General features: G+C 41.2%; 1 protein-coding gene across 1 annotated transcript; it reads left to right on the top strand.

The window, feature by feature from the left end:
• The first annotated feature begins 227 nt into the window (after positions 1–227).
• Positions 228–752, top strand: LOC145095487 (uncharacterized). The gene has a single exon (XM_079033354.1). The coding sequence runs from the start codon at positions 228–230 to the stop codon at positions 750–752; it is 525 nt and encodes a 174-aa protein (XP_078889480.1).
• Positions 753–16,530: the final 15,778 nt, after the last annotated feature.

Raw genomic sequence — 16,530 nt, 5'->3', positions numbered from 1 at the left:
GACTACTTCACAAAATGGATCGAGGCGGAGCCTCTAGCCTGCATATCCGGGAGACGCATGATAAAGTTTGTATAGAAAAACATTATGACGAGATTCGGAACACCCAAAGTGCTCATCAGCGATAATGGTTTGCAGTTTGCTGATAATCCATTTAGATAATGGTGTGCCAATAAAGGAATCAGCCAGCGGTTCACTTCGGCCAGGTAGAAGTATCTAATCGAACCATCATGAATGGAATCAAGAAACGCTTAGGTAAAGCTAAAGGGAATTGGGCGGAAGAGATACCAGCAGTACTATGGTCGTATCGAACTACCCCACGAACAAGCACACACGAAACACCATTCAATTTGACGTATGGGACGGAAGCCATGTTGCCTATGGAAATGATAGTAGGCACGTTGAGATCAACCAATGCAGATGAAGAAACCAACACCCAAGACCTGAGGCTGAACCTGGACATGCTAGAGGGAAGGCGCGAAAAATCAGAGATACGCCAAGCCGCCTACAAGCATGTAACGGAGAGATATTACAATCAAAGGGTAAAAGAGAAAGCATTCAGGGTAGGCAAATACGTGTTAAGGAAGAACGAGGCAAGCCGATCCCAGCCTCAGGGCAAGCTAGGTCCAACATGGGAAGGTCCGTATAGAATTGTAGAAGCAAATCGAAACGGCGCATATGTCCTGGAAACAGTGGAGGGAAGGCAAATCCCAAGAACCTGGAATGCCAGAAATTTGAAGAAGTTTTTCTTTTAAAATGAAGCAACGGATAACTCTGGATTATTGAATGTCGTACTTAGTGTACCACATTCCAGGTACTTAGTGTACTTAATTTCATGCTTAGCGACATGATTCTCATACTTAGTGTATTGGAGACCACGAGTCAATGTAATTGAATGGCTGACATGCCAAACCTTAATACTCAGTGTAACAAATTTTATAAAATGTCTAAATTCTTGATGCATTAAACTTGAACGTTGGGCATTTAGAGCTCCCAACTTTGACATTTAGCATGTCAATACTAATATGGGAAAAACAAAATGCTTAGCGCATTAAAATACTAACAAGTAAAGCAGTGCTTAGGGCATGCAGCTGGGTACCCGATATACCAAACATTTTTACAAACATAAAAGGAGAAAGGAAACAATGTTTAAGCAAAGTCCACGCAATACATGCCCAAAAGTAAAACATACAGAAACTAGAATGTCCAGAAGTGTAACAAAACGGTTAGCAAACCGTCAAACACAAAACATAAAGAAGGGAACTAAAAGAAATATTTTCACGCCCCAGAAGGGGTAGCACACGATGCCGGAGCATCTTCGTTTTCAGCAGACGTAACCACCACCACACCCATCAAATCTCCACCAGGACCTTCACCACTCACCCTAATGTTGCGGTCACTATCATCTTTGACACCACCTTGACCATCTTTGCCAACATTACCTTCAATCATCTCCATAATTTCCTCTCTTTCAACCACCATACCCTCCGGGGTACCCCCCTCCCCCCGAGCTAGAGAAGAACACAACTCCCGAAGGCCCTCAATGTCCAAATCTCCCAATCCCAGCAAAGATGCATGGTAAATGCTCACAAACGATAGCAAAGCATCGTTCACACTGACTACAGGACCAGCAGCAGGAAGGCAAGCACCGACACCCTCAGACCCAACACCAGCAGCGACCTTCTGAACAGATTCAGCACCAGCCACAGAAGCAGCATGTTGAATGAGACTTATAGCATTTGTAAAGCCCGGATGCTCGATAAAATTATCAACAACACGAACAACACCAACATGCACTAACCAATCCAAATCCCGACGTAAGGTATCAACATTTGCTTGCAGAGAAGAAACTACCTTGTCATGGTCAGTAGCATCACGTTCAAGGCTCTCAACTTGAATCATCAAGCCTTCATTGACCTGGGAAAGGGAGTCAACCTTGGCCTCTAAAGTAGCCTTAGCTTCCTCAAGGGTAGACTTCTCAGAGGCAAGAAGCTGACACTTTTTTTCAGAAAGTTGTAGGTCTTCACCAAGTTCACCAACACGACGCTCTAACCCCACAATACACATTTCACATGTGGCATGGGCGGTTTCCATCTCACCTAAAGAATGGATACGTCGAGTGCCCACGACAAGATAAAACATGGCTTGCGTTGCGGCGTAAGCCATGTTATAGACAAGGGCAGGGTTGCCCATAGCCTCCATATCACCAACCACAACAGGGGAAAGGCATGGCGAGAAAACTCAAGAGCATTAGCGCGGACAGACAACTGGGAGTCATTGTGAAGGTTCCATGAAGGGACAAAGACAGGGGGCTTGACAAAACTCTCCCCAGTAACACCTCCCAAAAGGATTGAAGGTTGACCGGGGACGCTAGAGTCATTGACAAGGAAAACTTTTGGAACCTTAGCAACCGGGACACTTGGAACAGATGGAGCAAGAACAGATGAAACAACGGGCTGTTCGAGCGCCCTATCGATCCCTTCGGACTGTTGTGTGTCATCATCAGAGATCACCACCACACTGGTCGGGGTAGAAGTCATAGAGTTCAACAGGCGAAAGAAGCTACGCCTGGTCTGAACCCTTTTAGCAACATTAGATGCATCAACGACCGACTCACCCATAGCTAAGATAGCTTTCCTTTTCGCTTGCATGCGCCAGACATCAGTGATAATCCCCTCTTTGCTATCTTCACTACTCTCAAAGGAGGAGGAACGAGTACTGCCCAGAGGCATGACAACAGACAAAGGGAGGGCATGTAAAGGATCCGTCTCTGGCACTGACCCACCCATAGGTGGAGCAGAAGGGGCAGCAGTTAAGGCAAGTCGGTCCATCCGACGAGGAGGAGGAAGCAGATCAACCAGATCCACCTCACGGTGCTCCAACTTACCCCGGTACTGCTTCCTCAGAACTTCATCCATAGATAAAGAGGACTCAACACCTAGATATCGAAACACAAAGTGTTAGCCGCCTAAGGGTGACAAGAAGAAAAGAGAAAAGAGAGAGGAAAAGGCAAAGCACTTACCGTCAACAATGCAAAAAAAACCGCCATCCTACCCCGGTGTCTCCAAGAGGGACTCATCCCCACACCAGAAAGGAGGGCCTTAGAGTAGTCCTCCGGGGATACGTGGACGCTCTTCAGGAAGTCGGTGATACCCTAATTGTGAGGGAAAATTTTGGGGATGGCATTAGCAAAGGCAGTCGCACGGTATCGCCCACTCCCGACCAATTCTTGATTTACCCACAACCATTTGTCTTGCCAATTCTTAGGCGTCCGCCCGTCGGGAACTAGAGTGTGTCCCCCTCGTCGAACTGAAAAAGTATACTTATCTCCGGTAACGCAAAATCTGAAGAAGTTTTTAAAAACAAAGTAGTCGGGAAGATAGTTGTTAGCCCTATAGATCATTTCGAAATCTACTACCTTGTTGACGGGATTTGGGGTCAACATCTACAGACTGCAACCATCTTTTTGGAGTACTTCCTCTTGGAAATCTGTCAACGGGAAATTGATCCCAGCATCTAGGGTTTTCAGGAAAACCCCGATTTTACCGGGGGGAGGGGGGATGAGATGCAAGAACCAGGCGAAGGATATTCCACGCCTTCCACAGAGGATAAGCCGTACGTAGCCTCAAGATGATGATATTCAGCGGCGGAGGGAAGGATACCAGGAAGACTCGCCATGGAGAATGAAGAAAGGGAAACTCAAGAAAAGAGAGAACGAAGAACGAAGAACGAAGAAGGAAAGGTCAAAATAAAAAAGAAAACCCTATAGACGCTCTTATACCGAAAACGAGAAAGGCGTGACATTTAAAATGACTGACAAGGACGTAACCTGCAGCCATCATGCGCAGTCACGTCACCATTAAAGACAGAACGGCGGGCAAAGAAGAAATAGACACGTGTATGCTCATCAAGCCCGGAACGCCGCAACTAGCGCTGCAACGCTACGACTACCGAACTGGGGGACTTGATGACGTGCCTAAGCCAGCACGACAGAACGACACCCTTGCCAAGGCCTTAGCGTGCCGGCCAGGCCGAACTCAGTAAGCTCAGTGCCCGCCAACGCTCCCGCTAGCAGGGCGCCTCGACAAATGGCCTTAGCGCCCGATAGGAGCACTTCTGGAGTCCCAGCAAAAGGCTCGTGCCAGCCAAGGGACGTTCCCAGCTCCAAGACAAAAGATACGGTCAGGAGACAAGTAGCAGGGTCAGGCCATTAACGTCAAGGCCAATGAGAGCGCTCTAACGGTTAAAGGTGCACGATCCTTCATTCAGCGCCCCTGATCCCGTCTCCCCAAAAAAGTGATATTGTCTGGTATGGACTAGGCAAGAGCGCTAGGTATAAAAGCATACACCCTTGGACTCACAAGGTAAGCACTCTTCTATGGATAAGATACACACAGAGAAACCCTAGAAACATTCTAACTTGACCGTCGGAGCGTTCTTCCGGGAGCACCCTCTCGGGAACGGTTGACGACTTTCTTCTCTTGATATTGTGTAGAGGCGACGAAGAATCCGATCACACAGCCTTGGATAGATCAAGCTCGCCATACGCATCAAAATAAAACAAAATATTATATGTATATATATATATATATATATATAGAGAGAGAGAGAGAGAGAGAGAGAGAGAATTCAATAAAGAACCAATATTAATAAAGGAACTAAGAAACATATTCAACGCGTCGAAATTTAAAGCGGTCAATGGTAAAAGAAAGGTTTGTAAACTATTACATTGGACGCACATGCACCGGATTATACAAAACCACTTCCTTTTTTAAGTTTAATTTTTTTAGGTCATTCTTTTTATCAAAAAAACCGAATATACAATTATTCATGATTTTTCATCCTCTTTCCATAGAGACCCATATTGATATTTAAAAAATGTTTTTTTGTTTCAAAAAACTCACTTCATTTTCTTTGTTTGTTGAAAAGTAGGTTTATTTTTTATAGAAAAAAATTAATAAATATATCAAAATTCATACTTTTTGGTACTCTTTAAACACAGATTTATATTGATGTGAAAAAAATTGATATTTTAGTTTAGATTCACATTGTGAACCTGTTTAGATTCATATTGTGAACCTTCTTAGATTCACAGTGTGCATAATATTAAGTCAGATTCACAATATGAATCTGAACTGATTGAACTCTTTCACATTGTGAATGTTAAAAATTAAAATATTTACAGTTTACATTGACAGTGTGAATCTACACTGATCGAGGTTTTTTTTAATAGTCGGTGTTGATGTTTATTAATTGAGTATAAAAAATTAATATTTTTGGTATAATTAGTTTTTTTTTAAATAAACTTAAATATTGAAAAAAACTAATAAAATGAAGTGAGTTTTTTTCGAAAAAAAAATCGTTTTTTATATATCAACATGGATCTCTATGGAAAGAAGACGAAAAATCGAGAACAACGGTATATTCGATAAAAAATGTAGCCAAAAAAAAAATTTTAAACGGAAAAAAGAGGTGAGTTTTTTTATAAGGAGGCGAATTTTTTGCTATAATCCGGTGTGTGTGCGTCCAAAAGAACAACGGTATATTCGGTTATTGGTTGACATATCTTAAAAAATGAAAAAAGAAAAAAGAATACAAGGCACTAGGGATTTAAACCTCCATGGATTATATATATATATATATATATATATATATATATATATATATATATATATATATATATATATATATATATATATATATATATATATATAAGAGTTAGGTTAATGTAAGACGGCCTAATTTTGTGAGACCGTGAGACGCAATCCTAGCCACTCATTTGTAGATATAAAACATTTTTAAAATGCAAAATATTTGAAAATTTTCGAAAAAAAAAGTTCCACATATTATTTTCGTCATTTATATTTTCTAAAATGTTTTAAAAGAAAAATACCAAAAATATAAAAAAAACATTACCTTTTTTTTACAAATTTTAATATAATATTAAAATATTTTACATATCTGATAAATCTAATAGAATATTCTAACATTCTAAAAATCACATTAGAATACTTACATTATAATATTGTATTGAAATATTTCAAGTATTTTTCAAAAAAAAAATGGTAATTTTTTAAGGTAATTAAAGTGACAAAAATAATAATTAAAAAAAGAATTTTCGGATTTTTTATTTTTTATTTTAAAATTATTTTTAGATTTGGTATCACGGTATCGCAAAATTAACATGGTTTCAAATAAACATGAACATATATATATATATATATATATATATATATATATATATATATATATATATATAGGTAGGTAGGTAGGTAGGTTCAACTTTTTTTCACATCTATTGTGTGCTAGAATGCACCAATAAGAAATTTAGTATTAATTATATGTATATTAAATGCTATTCATATTTATAACTCATTTTTATGGAAACTAATTAAATTCATAATTAATGTCAACAATAATAGTCTTTCAGAATAAATTAATATCTAGAAGAATGAGAGTGTATTGCAGCAAAATAAGAGTGTATTCTAGTAGAATACACTCTCGTTCTTCATATTTCATACAACTTTATTGTATTTTAAGTGATTGAGTTTTGAAACAAAGTACGAACTCATATATAAAAATCTAGTTGCAAATTAATTATGAAATAATGTTATTGCTGACATTAACGACGGATTTAATTAGTTTCCATAAAAAGAAAATTATAATTATGGATATCATTTAATATACATATAATTATGGAAATCATTTAATATCTATAATTATTTAATTATTAAATTTCTATTGGTGCATTCTAGCACACAATAAATGTAAAAAACAAAATAACCTAGCCCAATATATATATATATATATATATATATATATATATATATGTGTGTGTGTGTGTGTGTGTGTGTGAGGCTTAAAGATGATAGTGTCATCTCTCCATTACATGTAACCACCACTCTAAGGCTCTGGAAGGCTATGGGGGGTGGTCACTATCAACCCACCAAAAAAGTGTTGCAACCTCTATGTCTCGTCAGCTTCACCATCAACCAACTAGACATTGAAAATGGTTATCACTCAACAATTTTTTTATAACTAAAATAAATAAAAACATAATAAAATATTTTACATCAATTGAAATAACGTTAATTAAAAAAATAGAAAATTAAACCTAAAAAAATAAAAATTAAAGCTAAATTAATAAAAAAACATAAAAAGCATAGAAAATTAAACCTAAATTACTAAAAAAACATTAAAAAAATAGAAAATTAAACCTAAATTACTAAAAACACGTAGAAATTAAACCTAAATGACTAAAAATCATAAAAAACATAGAATGTCGTTGTGATATTTGTCGAGAACTTCTTGTTGAATTTTAAAAAACGCCCTTAAATTTTCCGTGTCGAGATTTGGTTGCGGCACTGTGTTTAAAATTTGAAGATCGGTGAGTGCAATTTTTTGCCGACGAGCTTCCTCCGTTGATTAAATTTTTCTTTCTAAAAAACTTAGAGTTTTGTCAATGTTCTCCGCTAGTACGTCATCGCCGGTTGATTTACCACTTGAAGACGTCCCTTTTCTCGCTGTGTCCCTTCCCGGTGGTCGACGAAGTTGGAAGTCCGATGGACCCCTCTCTCGGTGGCGTTGAACTCATTAATTAGTTCGAGGCTAACACCAATGTTCGACTTGGACGTTATCGTCCTTTTGTTGGAGCCGGTGGTAGATCCCGAATGCGTCTTATCCGGATAAAGGACTCATTTTGGATCATTATGAAAAACTTTCCACGCTTTTTGGTTGGCGAATGGTTTACCATTGTTGGTAATTTTATATTGGTACAACATGGTTGATAAAATATTGAAATCGTTGTTACCACTTCTATACATATTTTTAAGATTGTCAAATACGTCGTTAAATTTGGTGCAAGCCGCTCGAAGGTCACACCATTTTGCATTGACAGAGTCGTACGTTCGACCCGTTTGCCTTCCTAATAACGCGTGGAAGTGGTTTAAAACACGATTCCAAAAACTTTGACCTGTTTGCGCGTTGCCGACATCCGTGTCTTGTGATATGAAAATCCAAGCTTTAGCTAAAGTTTCCTCCTCCTCTTCGGTTCATTGCGTACTTTTCTTTTTCCTTGGATCTTTTGATTTTTTTTGCCTTCTACGACTTGGTTGTATTTCTTGAACCCGTTCGTCGTTGTCATTGTCGAGGTTTATATGTTGAGATTGAGATAAAGAAACTTGATATGGTTGTGAAGGTTGTTGACGTTGAGAAGTTTGGGGTTGAAATTACGGAGAAGGTTGTTGTGGAAAGGCTTGAAATTGGGGTTGATTGAATTGTGGTGGTGGTTGTTGTGATTGGTAGTGGTGTGCGTGGTATGAAAGATTGAAGAACATATGTCGTTGTTGGATTGAAGATGTTACCAGTTGCATGTAATTAAGATTTGCTAATGGATCATTTGGAGTGTTTGTGGTGTTTGAAGTGAGTGGAGTATTTTGATTTGGATTCATAGGTAGAAGATAAAAAAATATATGAGAAGAGTGTTTTTTGTTGAATATGTGTGTTTGTTTTGAAAAAGTGTGTGTTTTAGTTTGAAAATTTATGTGTAAAATGAATATATATATATATATATATATATATATATATATATATATATATATATATATATAAAGAGAGAGAGAGAGAGATTAAAGAAATAATGAATTCAATTTTTTTAAACGATTGAAACGGTCCAAAATTAAGCAAACGGTCGAAAACAAAGGTAGCCAATCATATTGCATGTCTTCTTCCGTCTTACCCTCCACGCCACAGCCAACCCACCCACCATGGGAACGGTGTTCACGTGTCTCCAGGGGTCCAGCTCAACATCCCAAGCGTGAAAGGACTAGCACTCTGGAGGGCCTAATCTTCAAGTAGCGCAACCAAGGGTACGTACGAATCGTAACAAGGAAGAGAGAAAGGGTGTGACGGTCATATTACCGTTTCATCAATAATTTTTTTTAAATAAACCGATCTTTACCTATTAATATTGACCTATTTCACACACATTTTCACACTACAAATATCATATCTTCTTTATCAAAATTTCTATACATTCCACAGTACAAACGATGAACAAATTTTCATCTTCATCTTTATCCAATGAGTTTAATGTGTTTTTTCATTCGTTCCTAGATATGACAATCACTCTGTTGGGTTAAGAAGCTCAAAGCTCAAATGAAATCAAGAAAACTAGAATTTCGATCTGTAACATCCCAATTAAAATAGAATAAATAAATAATAAACCTGGAACCCCGAGATGTAATTTTATTATTATTTTATAGCCAAAATCAAATAATAATTACTAGGGTGTTGGTTTCCGGGAGCCAAATGAGACACTTTTGATTTCCGAGGGTTAAAGTGCAACTGCGGGACTTATTGTAATGCCCCAATTCTCAGGTATTGTCTAAATATGAGTTATTGGGTTAAGCCCTACTCGACGAGTAGTAGCGGGAAGGATCGCGGGTTAAGTAACCTACTTGACGAGTCCATATTGGGACTCGACGAGTAGGAGCTGGCCGCTGAAACCCTAAATCCCAGGTTTGTACACCCTATTTAAGGGAACATAAACCTCCTTCAGCCTCTTTGCAGTCTCTTAGCAAACCCTAATACTTGTGTGTGTGCCCATTATGTGTTTGAAGCCTTGGAAGAGGATTTTTGGTGAAAAGAGAAGCAAGGAGCTTGGGGAAATCCGGATCTACTCCAGTTGTCATCTCTTGGGAAGGTATCAAGCTGTTATCCTCCCTTCTACTTCGTTCTAGACCTCCTTGGTTGGAGATTAGGGTTCTTGATTGGGTTATAAAGTCATTTCATGGAGTATGAGCCAAGATCTGAAGTTGTAACTTCAGATTTGAGCTCTCTATGGATGGAAGGACCATAATGTTCTTAGATTTGGCAAGTTTGAGCCCTTCCCTAAGTGTAAAACCCCATTTCAAGCATAGTTTGGGCTTTTTGAGTCATTGGAGCCTTGCTTGCACGTAAAGTTTGCAACTTCACGTGATAAGCAGGCCTATGGAAGTTGGATCTACAATTTGGGGCCTTTCCATGGCTTAAAAGTTGTCTGCATGATAAAAGGACTGAATGGACTCAGCGAGTCGCAAGGTTGACTCGGCGAGTCACATGAAGATGGTCATGAACTCGACGAGTTGGATGAACAACTCGGCGAGTCCGATGAAGATCGCCATAAGACTCGACGAGTTGAAGAACAACTTGGCGAGTCGGATGGGTTTCCTCTTGGATATGTCTTCAACTCGGCGAGTCGGATGGGTTTCCTCTTGGATATGTATGAGTATGTATCCGTCGAGTTGCAAGGAGGGAACTCGACGGGTGGCCTTAAAGTTTGAACGAGAATCAAAGGAACTCGACGAGTCACCCCGATGACTCGGCGAGTTGGATTGTACATCAAGGAACTCGACGAGTAGCCAATGGTACTCGGCGAGTCGGGTTCAACATGGACTGTTGAAATTGACTGAGGGCTTTGTCTTTGACCAGGGGTTGACTAGTGGGTTATGGGGTGCCTTATAAGGTTAAGGACTTATGAGTATGACGTACTATGATTGGTGGTGGAGCCTGTGTCAAGTGGTCCAAAAGTTGGAGTTTACCTTTCGTGTCGACATCTACGAGGTGAGTTATCCTCACTATATCGATAGGGTCTACGACACCAAGGCTAGCCCTTTAGTTGTTGTTGTTATGGTATGCTACATGTGGTTGTGATATGTTAGAACAGTATCTAGATAGACAGTCTGTTGTCATGCTCTTGTGATCCGTTAGGATTGATATGTTAGTGACCTGGTTAGGTCGGTGTATGATTATGAGAGAATACTATGATCAATTATCTGTGAGATAGTTATATTTGATATGTGTACATGTACATATTGATGTGCTTATTGATCTGATTAGATCGGCGTCCTGGTAATTAGGATAGTATTATGTTAGTGACCTGGTTTAGATCGGCGTCCTGGTAATTAGGACAATATTATGTTAGTGACTTGGTTTAGGTCGGTGTCCTGGTATATGGGATGATGCTATGTTAGTGACCGGTTAGGTCGGTACCCTGGTTAGGATATTGCTATGCCTTATGATCTGCTAGATCGATTTGTTTGTCTATGGAATGTTATGTGATTACTTGTTATGTGTGCACATGGTTATTGCTTGTGGTTGGGTTGAGGCGGTCCTGCTTTGTGCTGAAGACCAATATACCCTATGAGCGGTCCGGGAAGACTATATGCCCACGTGGCGGACCAGTCATGCCGAAGGCTCAAGATAGATTCAGACAGACTGTAGGCCCGGGAGGGCGGTTGTAACATCCCAAAAATACGAGCCAAAAATTTCATTTTTAAAACATGTACTTAGCAAAACATTAGGAATAAAACGTTCAACGATCATATCATTTCACAAAAGATAGTGTATGTCTGGAAAACATTTTTATAAAACATAAAAGTGTCAGAGTACAAATCCCCAAGAAGATCTCATGATGCGGAATACAAGCATGTGTGTGATGTACCGCTACCGCGCCAGCTCCTTCCCCTTTGAAGAAGAGGTACCTGAAACCAAAACTGAAAGCTGTAAGCATGAAGCTTAGTGAGTTCCCCCATCATACTACATACCATACAATCACGTAACATACATATATTGTCAGGCATATCTGGGTGCCCGACCTACCCCTTCGGTCCTCTCGACCGGATACTGTCTAGTATATCTGGGAGCTGGCCTCCCCTGTGGTCCTATCGACCGGATACTGACCAGTATAGCTGGGAGCTTCCCCCCCCCCCTTCGGTCCTCTCGACCGGATACTGACTAGCATATCTGGGTGCTGGTCTTCCCTTCGGTCCTCTCGACCGGATACTGGGGACTATTTCACCCCCTACTACTACCACATAACACATATCACATAATCTATCTAGCATGGCTGGGCACGACCGCCCCTTCGACCCTATCGACCGGTACTCTAGGGACTATCTCCCCCTACTGTCACTAGCACATAGCATCATATCATACTAGCACATAAACATATCACAGGTAGTAGCAACCTTAGATGAGTATCACAGAGACAATCATCTATCATACAACTCCTACTGGTGGGCCGGCATTGTGGCCGTAGACCCACCGCTACTGGAAGGTAACTCACCTCAAAGTAGCTTCTGATCTGCGTGGGAACTGACTGTCTTCTGCTGCTGCTGCTCCGGAAATCCTCCGGCTATAATTCCCACAAAACCCTTATTCAAATACTGCTAACCGACCTCGGGGTAAAATGACCATTTACCCCCCCCCCCCCCCAACCAAACCAAGAGTCAAAGTCAAAGTCACTGCCAGTTGACCCGACTCGCCGAGTTGGCTTGCCACTCGCCGAGTCCCTATCCCTTTGTTTGACCATAAACCCGTCTCTACTCGTCGAGTTAGGCATTGACTCGACGAGTTTTCCTTCTAAACCAAAGGCCAATAGTCCTTCATCCTACTCGCCGAGTTGTATGAACAACTCGTCGAGTTCATCTTCATCCGAAGAATACTTTATGCTGAGACTCGTCGAGCTGTATAAACAACTCGCCGAGTCTGTTCTTGAGGCAAGAAGATTGCCTTGAACTCACCGAGTCATGGCATTGACTCGCCGAGTTGCTTCATGAGTGAGTCTGGCTTCCGACCCACTGAGTCACACCCAATGACTCACTACTCCAACCCGCAAATACAAAAAGGGGGAAACTCGGGGACTCGCGACTCGACTCGCCGAGTCAGATGAATGACTCGCCGAGTCGGCCACATGCAAATACTATACACGCGATTCTGCTTGAATCCAGCTCATGCCATTCATAGATCTGGGTTTCTAGGGCCTGATTAACACGTAAAGTTTCCAACTTTACGTGTAAATAAACACCCATGAGGGTTTTAGGGCTCAAAATGCACCAAAAGAGTAGATCTAGGGCTTTCATGCAATATGGCTCCATAAAGGCAGTAGATCCAAGCTCCTGGATCTCAATCATGCCTAGAGCTAGAGGCTAAACAACTTATTACCAACCCTAATACACAAACAAGCTTGGGAAAGGCTCAAGAAGCACTTTCATGGAGCTACAAGGGACAATAAGCATGAAAACAAAGGGAAAATGAGTTATACCTCAAGGAAATCACTGAGATAACACAAGAGTGTCTGGCCTCCTTCTTCTCTTCTTGATCTACTCTCCTTCCCTCTCCAAATCTTCAAGAAAACACACCAAAATGCTTCACACTCACAAGGAACAAGGCTTGAACGAAGTATAGAGCTCTGAGGGTGAAGGGGGCGAGCTTGGGGGCGGATAAGAGGGTTTAAATAGGGTGCAAACCCTTGAAATTTAGGGTTTCATCAGACAGCGGGGACTCGCCGAGTCACCAACTTAAACGTGTTCCGGATCCCGTCTCTACTCGGCAAGTCGGATCTACAACTCGTCGAGTCCAAGGCTAAAATGAAAAAAAAAACACTAAGATAATTTTACGTACCAGGAACCAGGTGCTACAGCGATCCAGTCAGGCCGATGACCCAGTATGCATGTTGCTTGATTGATTATTACTGATATGGTATTGTCAGTGTAGTATGAGTGTTTTGGGGGGTAGCTCACTTAGCCCTCGGGCTTACAGTTTTCAGCTTATTGTTACAGGTACTTCAGGAGGTTATGGAAAGGCGAAGGCGTGACCGTACCGCTCCTCATCCTTATGTTATGATTTTTGGGACACTCTGATGGGAAATGATTTGAAAACATTTTGTAAACAATACTATTTGGTTTTTATTTATGACTTAAAAAGTTTAAATTTGGTGTAAAATTTATGATTGTTACACTTATATTGAAAGGATTTTATGGAGTCAGGGGCTGAAGTGTAAATTTCGGATCTGATTTGAAAAGAATTGAAGAGGGTAGGGTTGAAAAGGTAAATAATGGGCTATGATTGAAAGGAATATTATGGGGAGGGACTGTAGTTGCCATCATGGCAAAATTTAATTGGAAGCGGGTATGTAAGGGATCTGAAACCCTAACCCTAGGGACCATTTTGTGCAGCCGTCATTTTCTTCACTCCCTCTCTCTCCGTCGCTACTCTATCGCCACCTTTCTTCCTCCATTGCCCAGTCGACCTCTTTCTTCCTGTTCCGATCAACCTAGACCGCCGGAACCATTGCTGTGGACAATGGCGCTTGCTCCTTCTCCTTTCTGTCATTGTTTACAGCTGTACTCGGTTGTTGCGGGTGCCTTGTCGGTCACCATTGCTAAGTTCGCTGCTGTATCCTCCATTGATGCAGCCAACCTCACGCTTTTTTTCCGCCGGCGAAGGATGAAGACCCACTGAGAGCGGTCAGATGAAGTTGCGTCGGTTGGATCTTGGAGAACCCATTTTCGCGTGGGTTGCTACTATGGTCGCTCGTGAAGAGCTCCTTTCAGCCGTGAACCGCAACACTTTACTCGGTCGGTGAAGTGAGCACCAAGACTGAAGTCGCACCTGTCAGGAGGTGTGTAGTCGAGATCCGAGCTGTGTCACCGATAGACGCTGTTGCTACCGTTTTCCTATGCCACCACCATGAACCTCTAGGTGGGTGGTGGTGTAATGGCTCCTGGGATTTGTGTGTGTGTTTACTATTGTGCAAGTTGCTGCTGCCGGAGATTGGAGAAATACCCATCATGGCGGCCAGCCATGGTGGCCACCGCTTGCTGCCATGTTCCGTCGCCACCAGCCACCATGGAAGGTGGTTGTGTGTGTGATTTTATGTACTTTAGGTGTGTGTGTTTATTTCGTGAGTTCATTGTAAATTGTAACAAAGTGGAATAATGGAAAAGAAAATCCGTCGCCACCACCGTAGGGTGGTGGTTGCCGCCTCCTGCCGCCACCGGCCACCGTGTCGGGTGGCGGTGTGCTTTGATTGTGTTTGGACCTCGTTTGAGGGATGTTTGGACAATGTGAGACCAATGAAACCCTAATGGGCCCAAACAAACCCTAGTAGGCCCAATGAGGCCCAAAGTGACCTAAAAAGCCCAACCAATTGATTAATGGGTTAATATTGGGTAGGAAACCCTAATTAAGGGTTGGAAAACCCTAATGGCATAAAACCCTAATTTGGGGGAAATGGTCGGGACACACACACGAGAATTATTTAATAAACTTGAAATATTAAATAATAATTATTGGCAATTTAATTTAAGGCATAATGGACTTAATGGATTAAGTCCTTAGTAGGTTAAGTGACAAACACTTAACCTTAATTGTCATTTTAAGTGATACCCTAATTTCACTTGGGCTTTGTGTTGGGCCTTTTATTGGGCTTTGGTAATTGGATTATTAATGGACCATCCAAGAATGATCATATAGACTAGAATATGTTGATGGGCTTTAAGGTAAGGTCTATATGAGGGGTTAGGCCCAATTTGGAAAATTGGGCCATAGATAGGTCATAGTTTGGGCCTTTATGATTATGTGATATTGGGCCATGGGAATTAGATTGGAATAATGGGATGGGCCTTAAAGAAAGACCATGTAGAGGTCTGGGCCCAATTTAGAAAATTAGGCCATATGTTGAGCTTAAAGCCCATTATTTGACTTTTGGAATTTTGTAGTGTGAGTTGGACCTTGGGCTTGGAACCCAATTATTAATTGGGTGTTGTTTGATGTTGACAGTTCGGTAACCTGTCAACCAGCAGCTGGAGTTTTATTTGCGGGACTTCAGCAATGTCAGGTGAGTTATCCTCACTATATCAATAGGGTCTAAGGCACCAAGGCCGACCCTTATGGATTGTATTTGGTTATGGCATGATACGTTTATTGATTACATCCTGGTTATAGTACGTTGTTATGATCTGTATGATATGTGCTTGTTGTTGATTGATTATGTGTTATGAGTATGTTGGCACATGTATCAATGTTTGGGTTGAGGCGGTCCTGCTTTATGCTGAAGGCCAACGTACCTAGGGAGGTCCAGATAGGCTGAAGGCCTGCGAGGCAGTCCAGTCAGGCTGAAGGCTCGTTATGCATACTGTTTGATAGGATAGTGATCTGTTAGTTCTGCCTCCTGGTAGATAGGATGACACTATGCTTGTTGATCTATTAGATCTGCATCCTGGTAGTTAGGATGAGGTGATGTTTATGCTTAGTGACTTTGTTAGGTCGGTGTCCTGGTTATAAGATGCTGATGTGCTATATGATCTATTAGATCGGTTTGATTGTTATATATGTATGCTAGTGTATGATATTTATGTTCACATGTTTGTTTGATTGGGGGTTGGGTTGAGGCGGTCCTTCTTTGTGCTGTAGGCCAACATACCCGGCGAGCGGTCCGGATAGACTATAGGCCCTGCGAGGCAGTCCAGTCATGCCGAAGGTTCGGAAGCGGTCCAGATAGGCTGTAGGCCCTGTGAGGCGGTCCAGTCATGTTGAAGTCTCATGATGCATGCAGTTCTGTATTGGTTATATGATATGGTTATGTTGGTATGGTGTTGGTATTTTTAGGGTAATTCACTAAGCTCTCGGGCTTACAGTTTCAGTTTATTGTTTCAGATACATCAGATGATCGTAGGAAGGCAAAGACGTGATCGTACAGCTCCTCATATT

Source organism: Lactuca serriola, chromosome 3 (assembly GCF_051521515.1).
Source record: "Lactuca serriola cultivar US96UC23 chromosome 3, Lser_US96UC23_V15, whole genome shotgun sequence".
In the NCBI taxonomy this organism is placed as follows: Eukaryota; Viridiplantae; Streptophyta; class Magnoliopsida; order Asterales; family Asteraceae; genus Lactuca; species Lactuca serriola.
The sequence above is the reverse complement of the archived record's forward strand: the minus strand, read 5'-3'. Positions and strand labels throughout refer to the sequence as shown.

Coding starts and splice junctions, on each gene's coding strand:
- LOC145095487 (XM_079033354.1), top strand. CDS start 228: ATGAATGGAATCAAGAAACGCTTAGGTAAAGCTAAAGGGAATTGGGCG.